Source organism: Apus apus, chromosome 18, assembly GCF_020740795.1.
Source record: "Apus apus isolate bApuApu2 chromosome 18, bApuApu2.pri.cur, whole genome shotgun sequence".
In the NCBI taxonomy this organism is placed as follows: Eukaryota; Metazoa; Chordata; class Aves; order Apodiformes; family Apodidae; genus Apus; species Apus apus.
In genome coordinates this window covers 10,765,160-10,787,678 of record NC_067299.1, presented here as the reverse complement: position 1 = coordinate 10,787,678, position 22,519 = coordinate 10,765,160, and the positions used below count along the sequence as shown (strand labels likewise).

Here is a 22,519-nt window from a genome sequence, read left to right as displayed (position 1 = left end):
TTTTAATTAAGCAAATGCAGCATTAAATAAAGAAGAGTATTTTGGCTGCTTTCCTTGAAACTGAGTACTTCGATCCACTTCTGCCTAAACATTTGGTCATTCTTGGAGATGGTGGCTTTGGGCTGCCAGTCCAGACAAGTTTGTTTACAAAACAGCTTTATTTTTAATCCTAAAATGTTGAAATTGTTCTGGGCTATTTCATTCCCCTCTCTAAATGAATAGAAAGAGAATATGTTTAGATAGGCTGTTTGTGTTCATGTCAATGAAGTGGATTTTTCTGGACACCAAGAGCTCTGCTCAGTCTCATTCTGGGCAGTTTTTGTCACTTTGTCAACTTTGGGGAGGGCAGGAGGTCTGGTGTATTTTTAAGTGGCAGGGTTTGGCAGCTGTACAATAGCTTCTAATTGCTTCCCAGCTTCTACAGAAGCAAATCAAGCTGGGACTGTAGCCTGCTCATTACTGGCCTTCACCAAAACCACTTGCAAAATGCTGTCCCACAACTGGTAAGGGCTGAAGAGACCACTAGGATGTTGCCATTTCATCTTGGAGACACCAGGGTGGCAGATGCCATGAGTGGAGGGATGAGTGTTGCACTCACTGGCTTTTTCAGCTTTCTCTGTGGTGAGGGAGCTTGTTTTAGGTTGTTCCTCTTGATACCCTTCACTATCCCTTTGCTGATGGGCTGCAGCATTGCTGCTTCTCCTTGGGGTTTCCCAAAGGGATTAGACTTGGCCCAGGATCTTCACACAGCAGAGCAGGGTGAATATTTTTCCAAGTCCTTGGTGCTGTGCTCCCTGGCCCTGTGTGACCAGAAAGACTTTAGTGCAGGATTTATATGAAATAAAAGCTTTGGAAGAGGAAGGAGAACACACTGGGGGATTGTGTTTGGGTTTATTTCCTAAACAGCTTTGATTTGCTTTCCAAAACTGGTTTGAGTGATGGCAGCTGCAGGTCAGGTAAGTTCAACGTGTCCGGAAGTAGAAACTGGCTGATTTAGTGCTGTATTTTTATTAAATGGGATTATTTTTCTATGATTGAAGGCAAATAGAGCCTGGGGAAAGGGCTGAGCTCAATGTTTTTTAGCCATGGGGGGCTGGGTGAGAGGCAGAGCCTTTCAGAGCCTCATGTGAACCCCTGGCAGCTTGCTTCAGGAAGCCTTCTGAATGTGTTACAGCAACACTGGAGTGAAACATGTTCCAGTTCAGTGAGAAGATAATTAAAATGTCAGCCAAGACCTCTGTATGTGAAGTTCTTCACTTGGGGGTGTATTATTTGTTGCAAGTAGGTTGCAATGCCTTGCTGTGAACACGATGGTGACTTGGCAGAGATGAACCACTGGACTTAATAGTTTTTCCTGTAAATAATGTATAGTTCCTGTCACTGCTGGACCAGCAGAGGGGCTTGTTCAGAGATACTGTGTTTTATATGTGCTGTGGTAGGAAAACACAAATTCAGCTAGCAGTCATGTCTGAAAATAACCATCCCCTTCTTTTTCTTTCCAAGGAACCTTGAGCCAGTAACTCAGCTGTATGTCAGCGTGGATGCCAGCACCAAAGACAGCCTGAAGAGAATTGATCGACCCCTCTTCAAGGATTTCTGGCAGAGGTTTCTGGACAGTTTAAAGGCCTTGTCTGAAAAGGTACCCAGTTAGGAATGTGTTTTTTTGAATTTCTTTCCCCCGTTTCTTCTGCGCCTGACCTACTCAGGACAAAAGCAGAAGACAGAGAGGGGCTTGAGATGGGCTGTGGAGTGGATTCTGGATTGTTGGGAGCTTATTTAAATGTTTTGTACATGAAGTTGTATGAAGTACAGCAAGTTTGGGAAGTTTTCCATGTGGGAAGAAATTTAACAAGAGGAGAGCAGAATGTGTGTCAAATGGGACAGTAAACTTTGCTGTGAACGTAAGATGCTATGAGACATGAAGAGATTATAAAAGAATAGAGGATTTCCTAATGAAGTGTTTACACTGGAAGCAGGCTGCTGAAGGGAACTGGAAATTCAGGGCAGCCAAGGAAGAGTCATAAATCTCCATGTGGCACTTAGCACTGGTTCTCCAAGGTTCCCTTGAAATTGCAGTGTGTCAAGGACATGAAAATGTGTATGCTGGAGTTGCTGGCTCTAGTTGCCCTCCACAGAAATCTGCTTATTTCTGGAAGATTTAGCCAAAACAGTAGATTTGAGCATAATAGCAAGGGTGCCCCTTGTCACTGTCAGTAGTTTGTCTGTCTGAGGCAGCTGAATGGTGACCTTGAAGGCACATGGGATCACGTCTGCTGCTGTCAGCTTGGGACTTAGTCTGCCATGCAACAGTTCTTGTAGTAATTAATGAAGCCCTCGTGGTGCTGGGAGCACAGGGATTGATAGGAAGAGTGATTCATCAGCGTGTCTTCCCTCTTATTTACTGAGCCTGTGCTCTGATGGAAGCAAGTACTTCTGTTTACTGATTTGGCAGCCGGTGACATGTTACCTGCTGAGATGAACAGGCAAGAGCGACTGTTTCCTTTGAATAATGAGTTTTCCTCTCTCTGAGATGACAATGTTGGGCCATTTCCTGCCAAACACACTTACATGAGTAGATCTCGGAGACTCGGTGTAACTGAGTGATTCTTTCTTCTGCAAAGACGTGTGAGCAGCTTGATCAAGCTCTTTGCTTGCAAGTGTGCTGGCTGAGACTGCTCAGCCAAATTCAGCCCAAACTGAGCTTACTGAAGTCGGGTAAACTCATTGACACTCACAAACTTACTAAGTTCTCTGTGTGTGTAGAGGAGACCGTGAAAAGAAGGGGAGTTAAAAAAGTGTGAAGGCAAAAACATTGAAAAAGCCTTTGGGGAGCTTGCTTTTGCCCATCGTTTCTTTCCTTCTGCCTCTCTTGACCCTGGATGGATACAGGTCATTCATTGCTGTGTGTTGTCAGGAACTTCCTTGCACAGAATTGAAGGTGAAAGTATTGGCAAGTTTGTCCATATAGCTAAAAATACTCTGGTCAAGGTGAAGAGGAGAGGAAAAAGAAGCTCAACTAGCAGGTGCATTTTCTGCTCCAAGCAAATGCACTTTGAAGGGTCCTTGAAACTCTGATATCACAAGAGCCAATTAAGAGTTGCTGCAGTTGTAAGACACTGTTCTGCCAGCCCCTCTCAGCTGTGTGTTGCATCATTGCACATGGGGCCAGCAAGGAGTCCTGCGGAAGCTTCTGGTTGTTAGGTTTCTCTCTTAATGTTATACGTGGTTCTGGCACCCCAGAATTATCTGGAACCTGTTTCTGGGCAGAAGCAGCTTTCTGTTTTCTGCTTGGTGTTCACGTGTGGTGATAAGCACCGTTCTGTAGGACGGTGATGAATGGAAGGTGGTGAAAGCTGATGCATCTGTTGATTCCTGAGAAATACAGCTCCTGTTTCAGACTACATGGGGAAGTGCTGATGCATTGTGTTGGGAAAGTGATGCTAATATATCTGGAAACAAAATACAAGTCCTGTATTTTCACAATGCCTGACAAACCATCCAGGCTTATTAATTTCTCCTGAGACTGAGACAAGCTGGCATTGCAGCTGATATGAGTCACTCCTAATAAGAGTCATGGACAGGTTTGATCTCTGCACATTTAAAAAAATAAACAAAAATGGGAGAGTGGAGGTTTTAAAACCACTGGCTGTGCTTGCTGCACCATCACCTGGCTGGCTGTGTCTGCCAGGAGGGACAGCGCCCCACTGTCCCCAGGCTCCCTGCTGCAGGGATGGGTGTTTGGAGACAGGTCCTGCTGCACGATGTTGATAAACCAAATAGATGAGTGGGAAAAGGAAGAGGAGAGAACACAGTCCTGGGTGAGAAAGCAGTGAGGGTGTCCTTCTTGGCTGTTCTCTTTCCTGTCACCAAAAAGCAGGCTGATTCTGGTTAAAAATGGAAATGTAAGGGCCTGGGCAAAGAGGTGGGTTTCAAGTTTGTTGCTTTAGTGAGGTAGTTACATTGATAATGGATCTAATGATTTAAATTGAAGTCTCGCACAAAGTTTTTGAGCCTTTAACAAGGGAATGAGTTTCATTATGAATTGTTCCCAGTATGATTTGACAGTGTCCTACAGCACGTTGGTGATTACTTGCTGCAGCATTTTCAAAGGAAGTTCAGGAATTAAAGACACAATTTTGTGATACTTCTCGCTGCAGAAAACAGCAAGAAATCCCCTCATTGTCCGCTGCTGTTTGCAACAACGTTTATCCCTTCTACACTGCTTCTCCTTGAGATGTTGTCAGTGTTAAATTTCCCATGCTGAGAAATGGTTTTTGAGAGGAGTTTGTTAAGCAGCAGGTAGGCTCCCAGATGGCTCTGTTTGTTTCTTGTCATGTGTCTTCTGCCCTCCAAATTAAATGGAGAAGAAAAGACATTAACATGTGCAATTTAGAATGTGCCCTTTCCAAACATCACATTTGAGAAGTCTTGTAGTCTCACCCTCTGACAGCCTGGAGTTCATTGGGATGATTGAGAGGTGACTTGACTCTATAGCCAAGTGCTTGGAGGAAGCACTAAGGGTGTGAACCTTGTTCTCATCTTAAGGATGAGAAATCTCTGTTCCTGTGGTTGAAGGGCACTTCTGGCCCTTGCTGCTTCACAATGCTACATCCAGATGAGAAGTGAGGTACAAATTAATAACAAGGGTCCAGAAGCTCAGGAGGGAAAGAGGTAAATTTTTCCGTTCCTTGAAATGTTATGGTCAGGTTGTTGCTTGCTTGTTTTACTTTAATTTTTTCCAAACATGGCATTAACCAAACATGTGCTGTCTGAACAGGAAAATAAGGAGCTGGTGTTCTGTAAGTTATCCCCCAGCAGTCAGACTCGTGATCCATTTTTATTTTGACTTTGTGCTGTTTCCCTCAGTGTTATTGGGCCAGATTGTGTAGGTTGAGGAATTTTGAAAGCTGCTGCTCTTGTCCTCCATAAATCACCACGAGTTCTCCCAGGGGATGGGGATGTTGACTGAGACAAATGGGAATTCCCCCCTGAGCTGCTGGTAGATGAAGTGGGGATGCAGTGACCCAGGGTGGCAAAAGTCCTTACAGATTTCTACCCAAGCACTCTGACAATGCCTGGACAAAAGATGGTGATGGACATACCAGCAGAACCTTCCCCATGTGTCATTCAATATTACACTGCAATGTTTCTGAGCATCCTTTTTTCCACCTGTTGAGAATAAGACAACTCTTGAAGCAAGAAGCTGTTGCTCTGTGGATGTTTCTGGGTTAGATGAACACTGGGAAAAAGGTCCCTGGTGTCCCTCATGTGCTCTGGGAAGCCCGCTTCCAACCTTGACGTGGTGTCACCTCTTCTGTTTGCATCTTCCTGACTTCATCATGGTAAATGCTGTCCAGTCTGCTCTTTTCACTGTACCCCTCACAGTACTTGCAGTGCTGCCAGGCACCACCAGGCACTGCTGGACTGCTGGAACTTTGAGAGGACAAGTGCCAATGTTCTCTTAGATTGGAGCCATGCACAAAGAAAACGGGCAAAAAACCCTTTAGGTTAATAGATGTTATGGCACTGTAGGAACTGATGATGAAGCAGAACCTCATCCTTCCTGTCCTTCCAGGAGGGTCACAAAAAGCTAAAAAAAACAGCTTATTGGTGCTTTCTGGAGTTCAGTTAACTGTGGTCTTCAGACATCATACACAACCCTTGCTTTAGATCACAAGAAAACCTTGCCCTCCACTATTACAAAGAAATTAAGATTTTGTAGAGAAACAGGGTCATGGCTCTGTGGGCAAAGTGTAGAAAATGTCTTGCATTTTCTTCCCCCCCCCCATTAAAAAAAGGCTCAACAAGGAAAATTCTTACCTCTGCTTGTCCTAGGATATCTCCTATTTGACAGTGTGTGGGTTTGGTGCCTGTGGGTCTGTACTCCTTGCTGGAAGGTGAAGTAGGTGGTTTGTCCAGAGAAAGGCATCAGCTATCAAGGCATTTGATGTTACCATCTTCAGGTCTGCATTTGCAGGCTGCTTATAGGGAGCTCCTGTTCCATTCCTGGAGGGTGAAGCTGCCAGCTTGCCCGTTCAAACATTTTCAGGCTTGCATCTGGTGCTGTTTACTTTAGTCTTTTTTTTTTTCCCCAACGTGATCCTTTCTTCTATATGATTACAAACATAGTGTAAATATGTTGAGTTCCATCTTAAGCATGTTTCAGTCCTAATTATATAATATATGACAGTAACAATTGCTTTTATGAAAAGAGTAGATTTGATTTGCATGGTGATTATTTATGTGGCTACTGGAGGAGGGGAGCTGGTTTGTGGAGCTGAGTCTGATGTTTCTGAGCCAAGTGACTTTTAAAGGAGAATTTAAATGTAAAATTTGCAACAGATGTTAGAATCAGTAATCAATTTTGCCACTATAAATTTAGAAGAATTTGACTCTTCTGCACAGTAAATGCTCTCCACCAGCTGTGTGCTTGTTGTAATGGTTTTGCTAATGAGGCTTCTGGCGTAAGCCTTTTGAAATGCAATCTGAGGAGTGTTGCAAAGGTAGGGTGTTTAATATTAAGTTATTGCCTCTGAAATACATCATCTTTCAGTTCAGCTTACAGCAAGCAGCAATCCAACTGAGGCTTCAGCAAGATTCTTGGCTGCAGAGGGAGTGAAATCTTATTTCTTCTGTCTGTTCCAGTACCTCTTGGTTTGCTTGCAGGCAAGAAAAGGGAAAAAATGTTCATAAACACAGTTCACAATCGAAAGGATGTTATTCCAAGCTGGTGGTTGTTACTGTGGGTCTCATGAAGGCAGGATAGGGAGGCTGGGGGATGGTGAGGTGCCTCTGGCCATGGGGTAAAATCCATGTTGTCTTCATCCTTGTCCAGTGCTTTCTCCATTATCCCACATCAGTTCCATCCTCCTTGTTCCTGCCTGTTGCTTTGGGGTAGTCAGGCCTCTGGGCTAATGAGTTGCTGCTGCTTCTTGCCAGGGGAGCAGTTCCAGCTGCAGAGGAGCTGCCCTGCTGCCATCCCCTCTACCCGCTAGAGGCCACTTCTCCCTCTTCCCAGGGCGCTGGGAAATGTGCTCTGACCTGTGAAGTGTAAATGGGAGAAACAGAGGGCTCTCCTCCTCCTTTTCCAAGTTCACTCTTCCCTTCTGCTCCCTAACCAGCACACATTTTTTAGCTTGCCTAGCTTTTCTGCTACTTAACATTTAAGAGGTATTAGCTATTCTTACCCTTTATTAAACATGATCTTTCTTTTGCCTTGAGCTCTTCCTTAGAGACTGCATGAGAGATGCCAGACTTGGCTTTAAGAGAACTTGGTTGAAACCTTCAAACCCTTCCAGCCCTTCTGTTATTTATTAACCCAGTCACTGTTTCCTGGGGCTTGGCTTTGGGAGCCAGAACTCCCAGCTACTCTGACAGATTCTGTGATCTCAGGGACATCTTCTCACTTTTTCTTTCTTTAGTTGTGAAATAGAGCAGGAGTCTTCATGTAAAAGCACCCTGAGAAGACAGCATGTGTGCCTGTTTGTACGTGAACTCCTGAAAAAGAAAGAGCCTAAAATTCTGCTTGTGGCAACTAGGAAAAGGAAACTTGTATCTGCACTTGATTTTAAAGCATGTTTTTATTTAAGCCTATAAAGTTGAAGTAACTGGGCCTGATGCCATAGATTGGGGTTGTGCAGAGCACTGCACAATATTGCATTCTGCTAAATGCATTAGCTGTTGGATTTCTCTACTCACTGACTAATTATCAATGGCTCTGGCATGATGGATTAGATAAGAAGCATTTATTGGGTTCATTGATCTGTTCATTTGACATTTGAGGGAAGATGAGTTGACAAAGCAGCTGCAAGAATGATCTGTTTTCTCATCCTGGATGGTGAGTGTATAACTGAGGCAAAACCCTTGAAGCAAGAAAACTGATTTTATGGGAATGTGGTAAAGTGTGTGCTGGTGCTCCTCTGAAGCAGAGGGAACATGCCCATAGGCTCAGGCAAAACAGTCAGGAAGACTGAATTGTTTTGGAGTGGTGAGAAATCCTCTTGTAAAAGTTTAGGATGGTGCTGTTAGTGTTTGGGTGACATGGGCTGTTGGGTCCAGGCTTGCAGAAGGAGCTGGAATGACACATGGACTTGGTTCCCCAGGGCTGTTGGGTGCTGAGTGTTGTCTGGTGGGATGGGCTCTAGGAAGGCTTCCTCTGCTTCTGGATGAGATTGGCAAAGGTGCTTTGGCCTAATTTAGTTGGCTTGGAGCTGGAGCAGTCGAGGAGTGGGCAGGATCCTGCAGCAGGTAGGTGGCAATATAGCTTGGGGAACAGTTGTGTCTTCAGTGCTCTGCTTGTCAGTAAAGTGCTTCTTCAGCTCCCACTTCATCTGCTTTGAGTTACCAGAGTGTCAGCGAGAGGAGAATCTGACCCTAAACATGTCTTTCTTCAGGTTGACTTTTAAACCAGCAGTTTTTCCTTGTTGTGTGGAGGTGAAGAGACCCTGCTCCTTTATATGGTTCTGCACCTTTAATACTCCAAAGGGAGCTGGTGGTTTGTGTTGAGTATTTGTAACTTGCTGATGGGTGTAAGTGGTGGCTGTGACCAGTGGGGTGGTCTGTGACCTCCCAAACCACGTGCCCCAGGTGTTGTTTCCACAGTTGCTGAAGGCACCTATCTGGAGCCTTGGTGACTTGCAAGTTAAACACTTGAGAGCCAAGCCCTGCCTTTTCTCCTTGGATGAAATTACTGTTAGATTTGCCAATGTAAGAAATGCAGGAGCTACAAAACATGGATTTAGGGTCTCCTCTAAAGCTGTGAAATTGCTGGAGCATCTTTCATAAGAACTTTTGGAGATTATTGTCTTGTACATACTTGAATACAGAAAGCCAGTAACTAATAACAGTGATGAAAGGTCAAAGAAAATGGTAGATCAAAGGTGATTTTATTATTCTTTTTTTTTTTCACAATTAGTGCCTAAGTGATGGGTGGACTCATCTTCTCTCAAATTTGTTGAGCCATTTCTGAATGCAATAGTTGGTACAGTTACTGGGCTGACTAAATTGAGGATCTCCAGAAGAGCTCATGGTTGCTCATAAATCTGTTTGGTGGAGGAACTGGTACTAGATGCACTGTAAATGATCTCCTCTAACTGCTTCATTCTAAAAACAAAGGAGCACAGAGGGTACAGGTGGTGGTGAGCCCTGGGACTGGAGAGCTGATGATCCATAGTCCTAATGCAACTGTTCACAGACCTGTAAAAACGTGTCTGCCTCATTGTCTTTATTTCTTTCTGGCTTTGGGTTGAAATTTGCTGAACAATCTTGAGGAGCCTTGTCTCCCTGGAGGGCTCTTCTGAAGAGTCCCACTTTCTGTGAAAGTAGGAGGATCTGAAGGCTTTTTGTAGAGTCTAGGTCTCTAAAAGAATGCTTTATTTTGAGATGTTGGAGTTTAAGGTAATGTCAGGCAGGCCCTAAGGCAGCCTTCTCAAGTGGGAGCAGAAGTTGTTCTGTGCATCCAGAGACACTCAGGATGTTGTTAAACTGTTCATTGTGATTGTTTTTTTCCTTTAAGAAGCAACATATTTTTTTAAATCCACAGAATCACAGCATGTCAGGGGTTGGAAGGGACCTCTGCAGATGATCGAGTCCAACCCCCCTGCCAGAGCAGGACCAAAACCAGGGCAGGTCACTCAGAAAGGCATCCAGACAGGTCTGGAAAGTCTCCAGAGAAGGAGACTCCACAGCCTCTCTGGGCAGCCTGTCCCAGGGCTCTGTCACCCTCACAGGAAAGAAGTTCTTCCTCATCTTGAGGTGGAACTTCCTGGGCTCCAGTTTGAATCCATTGCCCCTTGTCCTGTCACAGGGCACAAGTGACAAGAGCTTGTCCCTGCCTTCATGATGCCTTTATGTAATTATAGACATTGATTAAATCCCCCTTCAGTCTTCTCCTCTCTAGACTGAACAGCCCCAGGTCTCTCAGCCTTTCCTCATCAGACAGATGTTCCAGTCCCTTCATCATCCCTGTAGCCTCCCTTGGACTCTCTCCAGCAGATCCCTGTCCCTCTGGAGCTGGGGAGCCCAGAACTGGACACAACACCCCAGGTGAGGTCTCACCAGGGCAGAGATCCAGATGTCAGGCTCATGAATAACTTTGAAATGTGCCAGGTTTTGTTACTGCTACAGGTTGGCCTCACTCCTTGTCAGAAGGTCCAGGCTGCAGAGCAGAGGGGCTGTCCTGTCCAGCTCTGCTGGGCAGCCTTCCTGCCAAAGCCTCTGCCCTGCCTGCAGGTGCCCAAGCAGAAAGTTGCCGTTTTGGTTCAGGCTGCTAGAGAGGCAGATACATCACTGCAGCTGTGGAATGTGGGTAATTTAACAGCAAAATGTGTGCCTCTGAAACGAGGTGAGGAATTGGAGCTCCTCAGTAGCACTGCCTGGTGTTGGGCAGGGCTGGGGAGCTGCTCTGCAGGAACAGGACCTGGCAGCCAGGCCCTGGCACCTGCCCTGCTTTGTGCCATCCCTTCAGAATGCTTCTACAGTCTGTTTTATGAGATTCATTCTCTTCTTTACCCAGCAGATCCCTCCGATCCCGCTCTAAAAACTACATTTTCGAGCATTGCTTTTATTGCAGTGTCTGTGGGGAACTGCTTCGTGTGTCTGATGGAGCAAGGTGGGGGTAGCAGCAGATGAGAGCTTTTAGCTTTTACATGTTGCCTCAAGAGAACCTTACCTGGTGGATTTCAGAGATACTCAGTTACATCATGCTCTGGTCTCTGTGCTCGAGAGCACATGAAGCACAGGAGTGGGACTCAGAAGAGATGAACTTTGCTTATGCCAGTGACTGACCTTCTTAGAGCTGGTGTACGTGGGGATGTTGCCCTAGCAGGGCAACAGCTCAGCAGTGCAATTTTGTGATGGTCACCCAGTGGTCTTGGGATTAAGAGCTTGTAGTGATTTTTATCCTGTTGAGCCCTTAAGAAGTACATGAAGTGAGTCCAGAGGAGGCAATGAAGGTGACCCAAGGGCTGGAGCAGCTCTGCTCTGGAGACAGGCTGGGAGAGTTGGGGTGTTCAGCCTGGAGAAGAGAAGGCTCCAGGGAGACCTTAGAGCACCTTCCAGTGCCTGAAGGGGCTCCAGGAAAGCTGGGGAGGGGCTTGGGACAAGGGCAGGGAGGGATGGGACAAGGGGGAATGGTTTCAAGCTGAAAGAGGAGATTTAGATGAGATCTTAAGGAGAAATTCTTTGTTGTGAGGGTGGTGAGACCCTGGCCCAGGTTGCCCAGAGAAGCTGTGGCTGCCCCATCCGTGGCTGTGTTGAATGGGGCTTGGAGCAACCTGGTCTGGTGGGAGGTGTCCCTGCCCATGCAGGGGGGTTGTAACTAGAAAATCTTGAAGGTCCCTTCCCAGCCAAACCATTCCATAAGAGGAAGCTGTCTGCAGTGGATTGCTGGGTGCATCTTTGTGCAGCTGCAAGAGGACCAGAGCACTGCACAGGGATGCAGTGGCAGCTCCTTTGCAGGCAAACCTGATGTCACCTTGTGAGCTGCCCTGTGCAGTGTCTCCAGACTCTGCTCTGTGCTGTGACCTGGCTGGGTCACTGGGGTAGCTGTGGGGGCTGAACTTTCTCAGCAGCAAGAAGTGATGGGCAGGGGCTGAGGAGTTTGGGTATCGCTGCCTGCTCTGTAGTGTGGTGACGATCAGCACATGTTCTGAGAATGCATCTTCAGGGAGTGATCCTGGAAACTGGTGAGCACTGAAAGGAGTCCAGCTCCTCGAGGCTAAAGCTCCAAGGTGAACTGCTTGTAACAGAGAGCCATGTACAAATCCTGCAGGAGCTGCTAAAAGCTCCTTGTCTGTACCTGAACGCTCAGGTAGGTGCTGGTGAGAACTGTCTGGACAGGGCTTAACAGCACCCGCTGGCAAACAGATGTTCTGCAGCTGGACTGATCTCCAGGCCTCTCATCCACAAACCTGCCCATGCGGAGCATCGTTCCCACGTGTGCTCAGGTGGGGGATGTCCCCTCTCCATGTGTCACTTCCTGGCATGTCTGCTCTGCCCAGCACCATGCAGGAGTGCTCTCAGTCCCCAGCTCAAACTGGAGCTCAACTGTTTTAATAGGATGGGCAGTTAAAATGCTTAAAGCCTATTTACCTTCTGTCATGTTTGTTACTTTAGAGCCCAGCTCTTGAGTTAGGGCTTTACAAGAGCAGTAGTTTTGCAAGGATTGCCTAATCAATAAGAAATTTATTTCAGACTCCTTGTTTACGCTGTTCTTTGTTGAGTGAAATGGGCAGGATTTTCAACAAATTGTGGTGGTACTTTCAGTTCTATTTTTTAGATGATTTGGACAAAACCCAGAAGAAAAATATTATAAATCCTTTGCTTCGCAGGCTGTGAGAGTGGATTGTAACGAGGTAATTATGTTTTTATGGCAGATTAATCTCTGCTTTCATCATTTGAGTCTTGAAGTTGCATTGCTGGTTTGTTGTTTCCTGAAATAACACGTGTCAGTTTATTCTCCTAAATACAATAGTCCCTTCCAGGCTCTGGCTGAGCCACCCCTTCCTGAGCCATTCCCACATCCATCGTGTCTGCATCCCTGGCTGCTGCCCTCGGAGTTAGACCCACAGAAGTGCTGGCATTTTGTCAAAGCACTGATCCTTCTTCTACCATACAGACTTGATGTCTCTTCACTTTTCATTATCCTGCAATTGCTCACTTAAACCATCACAGGGTTATTTAAACTGCAATTTGTTCTTCCTTCCTGTGTCCCCTGACACTGAGCAAAAGAACCACTGATTTTAAGGAATATTCTTTTGGAGCCCTGCAAAGTTTCAGTGGGATGTTGTTTTCCTGGCTGAGATTTCCAACTACAGAGGTTCATAAGGAAGCATCCAAGCCTTTGGCTGTATGTATAAATAACTACTGGGATGGCTCAAAAATACTGAACAGCTGGCAGCTGACGTGGGGAGATTGGGTTCCTCTGTTGGATCTGAAGAGGCTTTGGTGAATGTTCAGTTCATTTTTTCGCCAGAAGCATTTGGCTAAAGTTGGACTGTTTTTAAACTGTTCTTATCCCTCACTTTCTCTTTTGGCACAGATGAATGCCATGCAAGTTTTTAAGTTCCCTGATCCGTGCTGAGGTATTTTGCACATTATTGTTTGAAGTGGGCTCCCCTCCTTGTCTCCCCAGCCCCTTCTCTGGGGCTCCCCTCATCTGTAGTTTGTTCTTAAGATTGTCCTTCTCTTGACTTTCTTGCACTGCCAGGGTTACAGTTGTGCACTGTTCAGTAATATGCTTGAAATTCAGCCTCTCCAGGACCACCACACCAGGCTGCCCTTGTCTTTGGCCAAGCAGCCAAGCCTGCGACATTGGGTCATGGTGCTAGAGGGACATGGCAGTGTGGAGCTGGAGCTGGGACATGTGCCTCCTCAGGGGAATGTGAAAATAAAGGCTGTGGGAAGTCAGAGGGTGCTTTCAGATCTTCCCCATCATGGGACTGGGTCTCAATGCTGCTCCTCTTCTCCTCACACAACCAGACACAGGTGTCTACCCCAACCTGTGACCTTGCACACGAAGTGCTGGCCCAGATGAAAGTGGAGGTGCCTACTCAGCTTTAATAGAAGTCATGTTTATGGTCAGATGAAAGCAAGTCGCTGATCCTCCTGGATTTTGCACCTCTTTGCTGAAGGGGCAGTTTGGCAGATGGGATGGGGCCGGCGGGCCGAGCAGGTTGGCTGCTGGCTGAGCTCCCGTGCTCAGCCCGCTTTGTGCTGAAGAGCAGCAGCTGCAGCTGCACAAAGTGCTTGTCACTTGGTGCCTGTGTGGCAGGTCCCTGCTGCTGCAGCAGCTGCTGCTACAACCCTTGGGACCCCTGCCACGCTTAACTGGAAGACACCCACACAACAGGTCCTGATCCTGCCTAGATTTGAGTCTTCATGAGGACACCCCCTGCCAGCCTTCTGCTTTACGTCCCTTCAAGGTCAGTGGGGCCTTGGAGTGCTGCTGAAGGCTTTCCTTCTGGCAAAAGGGCTTCACCAGTTCAGTTTCTGCTCAGATTTAAGCCTTTCTATGTTTTTGTCAGCCCCTTGGAGCAGGTTTGGGTGGGAGCACTACCCAGGCTGGTGCTAGTACTTTTTCTGGCTCTTGGGTGTTTGTGCTGGTTGGGTTTGGTGGGGTTTTTGGTAGCTGGGGAAGGGCCCCAGGGGGGCTCCTGTAAGAAGCTGAGAAGCTGCCCCTGCTCCAGACCAGCCAAGGAGCCATTAGAGGGACAAGAGATGAAGCTCTGCCATGAACATACAGAAGAACCGACCTAACCCCTGAGCAGAGGAGCACTTGAGGGAGAGGAGCTGAGCTGGAGAGGCAGAGCAGTGCTGGGCTGCTGAGGAAGGAGAAGGGGAAGAAGCTGCCCAAGCAGAGGTTTCCCTGCAGCCCATGGCCAGGTGGCAGCTGTGCCCCTGCACCCATGCAGGAACCTGGGGGAACATTCCCTGGAGGCACCAGGAGGGCAGAACTCGGATGTGCTGCCCCTGGCCTGGGATGGGGCAGCTGTGGAAGCCCCCGGGCAGGGGAGGTGCCTGTTCCCCACCAGCCCGGGACTCTGCGGGCAGCGCTGGAGCAGCTCCGGGGCTGGTGGGAAGGGCTCCTGGAGGAGAGGCTGCTGGAGGACTCTGCCATGGAGGGACCCGTGGGGAGCAGGGCAGGACTGTCAGGAATCCTTCTCCCTGAGGAGGAAGGAGCAGCAGGAACCACCAGCCTGTGCAGGGACTCTAAACCCCATCCCCATCCCCCTGTGCCTGGGGGGAAGGAGGGAGAGAAACCGGGAACAAAGGGATTTGGGAAGAAGGGAGGGGAGGGGTAACGTGTGTGAGCCCTGCTCTGGGGGTGCCTGGGTCCTGTGGGCACTGATTGGTGTGACATTAAATTAGTGTTTTCCCCAAGTTGAGTCTGTTTTGCCCTGGTCCTCAATCAGTGAAGAACCCTCCTTGTCCTTTGAGCTTCTAGTTGGGTTTGTCCTCCCATCCCAGCTGTGTGGGGGGAGCTGAGTGAGCGGCCACGGGGCTGGGTCTTTGTTGTCCTTTGGGCCCAAACCAGGACAGATTCTAAGAATTTTCAGTCACGGATTTAAGATATTTCAGATCTTTTGCTAGTGGTGACTTCAGTCAGTTACTCCTGATGTGCACCGTGGATCCCCGGGCAGCCCAGCTCCACCACACACTAAAACCAGCTCCCACCCAAGCCCTCCTGACTTCCAACACCAGTGAAGAATATGCAAAGAGCCAAATCACCACAGTTAGCATAAGTAGCTGCTCCAGCAGTTGCTTAGCTAGCACATTATTACACATTTTATTATATTTATATTAAGCTTTTCTGAAGTTCAGAAAGCCAAATTGTACTTAATATTTTTCGTATCCTCCACCCTTTCTGATTAATTCATTTTTTTCTGCATTTCACATTGTGTTGATGGTATTTATGAAGGAGCCCAGGTTTCAAACAAAACATTTTACACACACACGCAGGCCTGTCTGGGTCCTGTGGGCACTGATTGGTGTGAAATTAAATTAGTATTTTCCCCAAGTTGGGTCTGTTTTGCCCTGGTCCTCAATCAGTGAAGAACCCTCCTTGTCCTTTGAGCTTCTAGTTGGGTTTGTCCTCCCATCCCAGGTGTGTGGGGGGAGCTGAGTGAGCAGCCACGGGGCTGGGTCTTTGATGTCCTGTTGGGCCCAAACCAGGACATGTTAAACACACTCTGTTTCCCCAGGAAATGAAATATCATCAGTCTGTGTGGTCTGTTTAACAGCAAGTTTGAAGTGGAGGTTTTTTTTGCTGATGATTTGATATGAGATGTTTTAATGCTGCTATTCTATTTTAAGTTACATTGGATTTTATTTTTTTTTTTCCCTTGGTATAAATTTTACATGATAATTCCTTGAAACTGCCCTGGAAATATTGAAAAGAAATAATCACTGCAATACTGTTGGTGGTGATTTATCAGACTAATTGTATTAAAAACGAGCCCGTGGAAAATAGGTAAGGAGCTGTCATGGTTCTGGATTTATGGAGGAAAAACACTTTTAGGTCTCAAAACAAAGGTGTTGCTGTACTTTGCTTTATTGCTCAAGATGTTTATCTAAATAAACTGATTAGTTTCTACTGAAGTGTGAAGCAATAAAGTAGATTACAAGCAATGGTGAGTAAAGAAGGAATTATTATGGAGGGGGTTGTGACTTAAGGTGGTGGCTTAGGAAGGTAAAATAATGAAATTTGATTTATTTTTTTCCTTTTTTCCAGTCTGGATCACTTATTCCTGTGCTTCATACATCAGCAGGGCTGCTCACAGGCTTCTCTCATTTAAAATTCTGGCTTGGGAATTAGTGCTGATGTGCTTGTCTCACTCCAGGATTTTCTTTTTATTTTGAGGCAGAATTTCAAAGCTGGTCAATATAAACTGAGTTTGTGTGGTGCAAGAGCAATTATGTTGGCTGATTTCTGTCTTTAAAAAAACACAACAATGGAGTGCAAACTGAAAGTCCAGCTTTCGTGTTTGTGTAAATGTTATTCATGAGAATTTCTTCATCTTCTTTTGAAGGCTGTAGAAGAGTAAGAGATGTCATGTGGCTTTCAGTCTTGGCACCTCAGATAACAGTATTGTCTCTATAGACAATTTTGTTTCTGTGTGTAGGACCAGTTCCTCATCACTGGGACATGGGCACCTTGCAGTTGTTTTGGTACCTGATACATTACCTGTCATAAAGAGCAGGAATGGCTTTTGCATGAGAAGATAATGCCAGGTTTGTGGGGGTATTTTACAGTTTGTTTTTTACAGTCAATCTTAAATCTTAGTTACTTTGTCATTAGAACTTGAATATTGAGCTGGACCTGGTGCAGGGTCTTTGCTTACTGTTTCAAGAGGCTGGTGGTGATGAGGCTCGTTTTGTCCTCTGTCCTGGGGATGACATGGGGACAATTGTGCTGTAGGATCCTGGGGGAAGACCAAGGGCTTTGGTGCTGATCTGCAGGGAAGTGCTGGCGTTGAGTGCGCTCACTTTTCTAGCAGTAAAATCGAAGTTCTGAGCTTTGCTCTGGTTTTACAGCAGAGTAGCTGATGTGTTAATTATCTTATGGTAATAAGCACCTTTTTTTAGCAATGAAGACAAAGCCTCAACTTGCTTTAAACTGGTGTATTAATAGCAAATGCTTGAACAATGTATGTTTTTAGTAGATGCCTATGCAGCAAAACCTATTCAGGTTTTTTGCTTGAATGACTGTATTAGCCAGAAGAAAGGAAGTTGAAAACTTCTGTGCTCTGTGCTGAGTTAATCTTTGAAGGAAAAAAGCCCCCAAACCTCCTGTGCTGTGGAAATCTGTCCAGCTGGGTGCTTTCAGGTGTTTGCAATGTGACTTTTAGAAGGATGTCATCTCTCCAGTGCCCATGTTCAGGGCTGGTTGTGTAGTGACAGATGAGCCCAAATGCAGTGATGAGCCCTTTATTTAAGGGGAAGGTCCTGGTGTCGAAGATAACAGATACATCTGCTGTCTTTTCAAGGGCACAGAGTCTTTCCCTAAGGATGTTCTCCTGGAGTACTGTGGGTGCCACAGCTCATCTGCAGAGCTTCTGGGAGCCTGGGAGCCTGGTGGCTCAGCAGCACTGGACTGAGGAGAGGCAGATCTCCAGTCCTCTCACAGAGACTGTCTCCAGGCTGAACTGGAAGGATTTGGAAAGCTGTGAGGGTGGAGGGTGTTGTTGGCAGATGAGATTGCCTTTTGCTGTATTTTGGATCTTTTATCCTTCGTGGGGTTTTATGCATCAAGATGGGTGTTGTGGAATATGGTGAACAGTTCCTTGGCTGCAGGGGGGTTTTTTCTGATCGCTTCCCCGTGACAAGTAATTTCCAAGTGTGAAATTTGCTTTGATATCTCTATTCAGGACTCAGTCACTTAGTAAGGTGTTGCATAACCCGAGCAAGGGAAGACAACTGAGTCTTTGGAGAGGATGTCTTCTCCCTTCTCCTTCAGAAAGGGCCGATCATCCACTGCCACCTGCGAGAGCAAGGATCTTGCCGAGAGCCCCGGTGTGGTGCTGGGCTGGGGGCTTGCACATGTAAGGCTGTTTTGTATCATGACCAGAGCAGGTCCTTGCCAGCTGGGAAGCTCTGAAAATGTGTCATGAAGTCAGTTAGCAGGTCGAGCCTCTTGTTGAAGGGAATTAGAAATACAAAATGAAGAAGCTGGCTTTTGAAGGGGCTTCCTATTCTTCCTCTGGTACCTGCAAAGGATCTGTGAAGTTGTGTTAAAGTAAGAGCAATTTCTGCTTAGAGTCTGCACCATTAATTTCTTCTCCCCCAAGAGAGCTTTTTCCACTTAAGCAAAGCAATGTTTCTATTGGCAATATTGTGTTGTTTTTTTTTTACTTGAGTTTAATTAGCTGCAAAATATGGATTTATGTTGAGATGTCTGTGAGTGAAATGTCATTTTCTAGCAGTAAAACTGTTTTATTTATATCTAAGGTATAAGAGTGTTCAGAATATCTGGTATTAAGCTCTTGAGTAGAAATCTGGGATTTTGTTGTGTTCATTTCCAAACAGTAGGACACTGTTACTCTGCTTTATCAAAAGAGCATGTTCAAGTGACATGATTTGAGGTAAGGGCCTTGTAGGACATCAATGCATGTTTTGGAGGAGATTTGTCTGCTCTTTGTCCTTTCTCTCATCCTTTTGCAGTCCCAGGCATCCAAACCTGCTCCTGATGCCTCCCTGCCCCAGCTGGAGAAGGGAGATGCTTCCCTTCCCCAGCCAAACTGAGTCCAGCAACCTGCTCTTTCCAGCACAGTTGATGTGTTCACTGCTCCCTCTTCCTCCTGAGATTAGACCTGGGATGTTTTATGAAGTGTAATTATATTTGATCTACAAAGAGATAAATGTTGAGGAGGAGGGAATTAAAAAGGTTAAAAAAAGCAGCTCCAATCCCTCTTGGTTATTGAAGCAAGAAGGGAGCACATTGTCATGCTGACACTTGAATCCTTTCTGTTACCATCTCCTGGGCCAGTGGGTGCTGGGAACAGTGTCACCTCTTCAGCTCTGAAAGACTCCGGGCAAGAAGTCATAGTGTGGTATGTGCCAAAGTGGTTCTTGGTGTTTTTCCATCTTTTAAGGTATTTCTTGGACAATGTTCTGTATTAAGGGGCCTTTAATGGTCCAACTGCCATTTGCAGTCCCAAAGAAACAGCATGTGCTTTATTTTGGAGAACCTGAGCAAAGGTTTGGGAAGGCCAGGAGTATTTGCATACAGTTCTTCATTTTCTACCCATGTGCTCAGTCTCCTGTGTGGGCAAAAGCAGCTCATTAACTGCTTTTTATACCTGAGATGGTGGGTTGAGAGTTGGAGAAGTTCACCAGAACTGGGCAGGATCACAGGAACACTGTCCCTTTGCTCCTGAGTGCTCTGCACAACCCTGTAGGAACACCCCCCAGGATGAAGGACTTACAGTACTAGTGCTAATTGTCCCTAAGCTGCAGCACAGGCCCTTCCTGGTGCTATTTTGGTATCTTATTTGGTGCTATTTGGCTGTTAAGGATGTGCTTTGTGCTTCTAGCATGACCTGTGCTTGTTGCCATTACCATGGTGAGGTCTGTCAGAGTCACGTCGTCTTCTGAGTCAACGGATTAACCAAGGCCAAGAGTAAAAGCACTGCTGATTCCTGAGCTTTGGGACAGAGGGGATTTCCTGGCAGAGAAGGGTGGTCCTGTAGGGATGCTGCTTTCTGGGGCACAGAGCATCTGTGAGTGGCTGGAGAAACCTAACAATGATGCTGCTTAACCTCCTGGGAGGCTGCTGAGATTTTTGGCAGGGCCAGATGCCTCCATCCTCAGCCCTCCTGGCTGCACGGTGAACGTGCTGTGACCTGCAGCCATGCAACAGTTTTGTTGTGCGTCTTAGAAGAGCAGGATGGCCTCTCCCTCACTGCTCAGCTGCAGCTTGGAGCAGAAGCTTCAAAGTCCAGCATGTTCTGCGGCCTTGCAAGGAGACCAGTTGGGCCTGGAGTTCAGCCAAGGAGGCTTCATTTGGCTTTCAAGTGTTCCTAGGGGAAAGAAATAACCCTTTAATAGTCAGTTATTCTTGCTTCTGAGATCAGTTCTTTGTGGGGTGTGCTTTTCAGCCAATGACTCAATCAGGAAAGGCTGAAGGTGGCTGCTGAATGATCTCCTTTTCCCCAGGCTGGACAAGCATTCTTGGTGCTCACAGCAGAGGGTTGTGTTGGAGGAAGGATGCATCCTGCTTTCCATGCAGACCTGCAGGCATTGTGCCATGTAACCCCTGGGATGGACTCCCATGGTTTTCATAGTATTGCTTTAAAAGGTATTCTGAATTCTCCAGCCTTGAGTAGATTTGCTTCAGTGTACTTAACTACTTTTCTCTGTGGTCCCACTTCTTCATGAAGGTTTGAATTGCTGGTTATTTAATCTGCCTTGACTGTACCCTAAGGGGTGGTTGGGTTCCCACTCCAGCTGTCACTAGGCTGCTTGGCTGCCCATTGCATTCCCAAATTGTTGTTTTGTGCTGATGCTTGCCCAGTCCAAGGGAACCTTCTCTTAACAGCTGCTGCTTGTAATCCTTCCTCATGGAGGTGGTCTGCATGCTGCCCTTGGTTCTCCTTCTCCAAGTCACTTAAGAAAAATCTGCTACTCTTTGATGAGAGTTCTGGAGGTGGGAAAGGCACCTCTGGAGATTGTCTAGTTCAGCCCTCCTGCTCAGAGCAGGATCATCTTGGTGGGGTGGGTATGAATATCTCCAGGCATGGAGACCCCTCAGCCTCTCTGGACAATACCTCCTGGTGTTCAGTCATCTCCTGGTAGAAATTTCACTTAAATATGCAGTTTTCTGTTCTTCAGCCTGTGCCTGTTGCCCCACGTCCTTTCCCTGGGCTGAGGGGAGACCTTATCAATGTTTACAAGTATCTAAAGGGTGGGAGCAAGGAAGGAAGGTGCCCTTCTCAGCAGTGCCCAGTGTCAGAAAGAGGGGCAATGGGTGCAAGCTGGAACATGGGGAGTTCCTTTGAAATATGAGGAAAAACTTCTTTACAGTGAGGGTGACAGAGCCCTGGGACAGGCTGCCCAGGGAGGCTGTGGAGTCTCCATCTCTGGAGATATTCCAGACCCACCTGGATGCAGCCCTGGGTAAAGTGCTCTAGGTGATCCTGCTTCAGTGGGAGAGTTGGACCAGATGATCTCTAGAGGTCCCTTCCAACTCCAGCAATACTGTGATTGCTGGGAAGAGTCTAGCTCCACCTGCTTTGCCACCCCACCAGCTGTTTATTTGCAAGGAAATATTCTCTTGGTTTCTTTCCCATCTCTGTATTTTCCTTTCCCACCCGATGGGCACGCTCAGTCCTGCTGGGCCCCAGAGCTGCCCCTTCCTGCAAGGCTGATCATCTGCATCGAGAGCTTTTTGGCATGAAGTAGATGTGTTTTCATGCCCTCATCTTTCACCCACTAGAAGGGCTTGTTATCATGTTAACCTCTTCTCTTCCACTAAAGCTGTTCTGGTGCCAGCCTGAAGCGCAGTCACGGCTGCTGTTCCTGCAAACATGGGCCATGAAGCATTGCAGTCTGGTTTTATACCCTGACGGTTTAGATCCTTAAATTCTCGTGGCTTAATCTCTTATTTCTTGTTTTGCAGTGCCTATAAGAGGATCTCCTGCGGCCCTGTTGTACAACCAAATACAAACAATACATTAATAAAGCAGGATTGTTTGTTTGGACTGCCAGCAGCCTGCAAGGATTACTGCTATGTAACGTTCTGTGCTGTTAGGCCCTCAGTCGTCCTGATCTGTCTCTAGTACTGCTTTTCTCTGCTCTGACAATGCTTGAGAGATGTTGCCCTCTGGAAAGAATGTTCTTCAGCTGCCATATTAATTTCTGGGTTTTCTGCCTTTTTTTTTTGGTATCCCTGTGGCAGTAGTTTAGTTTCTTTACCTGCTTCTTTCACCACTGGTTGTGATTAGTTAATGCGGTTTTTGTGGTAGTGCAGTTCTCAAAGTGATGGATAATGCACATGGACTGCAGTTAGTACCTGTCAGTTAGTCCTGCCCTGAGGGGGGAAATGGGTTTTTTATGTGCTTGTAGCAGTTTGGTTTATGAAGTATTTGAACTTCAAAGTTAGACTTCTAAAAAAAGGATATTCAAGGGCTGGAGTGTGTCCAGAGAAGGGCAATGGAGCTGGGGAAGTGTCTGATGAGAAGCATCTGAGGGAACTAGGGGTGTTCAGGTGGCCAAGAAGGCCACCAGCTTTCTGACCTGTATCAGCACTGGTGTGGCCAGCAGGACCAGAGCAGGGATTGTCCCCCTGGCTGAGGCTGCACCTCAAATCCTGGGGTCAGTTCTGGGCCCCTCATGACAAGAAGGACCTTGAGGGGCTGGAGCGTGTCCAGGGAAGGGCAAGGGAGCTGGGGAAGGGGCTGGAGCACAAGTGTGAGCAGGAGCAGCTGAGGGAGCTGGGGGTGTCCAGCCTGGAGACAAGGAGGTGAGGGGAGACCTGCTGGCTCTGCAGCTGCCTGAAAGGAGGTTGCAGAGGGCGTCAGTC

General features: G+C 46.8%; 1 protein-coding gene across 1 annotated transcript in view; it reads left to right on the top strand.

Moving 5' to 3' along the window:
• LOC127392373 (S-adenosyl-L-methionine-dependent tRNA 4-demethylwyosine synthase TYW1-like) overlaps positions 1 to 22,519 on the top strand; it is a 107,594-nt gene that overhangs the window by 50,702 nt on the left and 34,373 nt on the right. Inside the window, exon 13 of the mRNA XM_051636188.1 lies at positions 1,504 to 1,639. Coding sequence (XP_051492148.1) covers positions 1,504 to 1,639 — 136 coding nt within the window. The remainder of the gene's footprint in view (positions 1 to 1,503; positions 1,640 to 22,519) is intronic.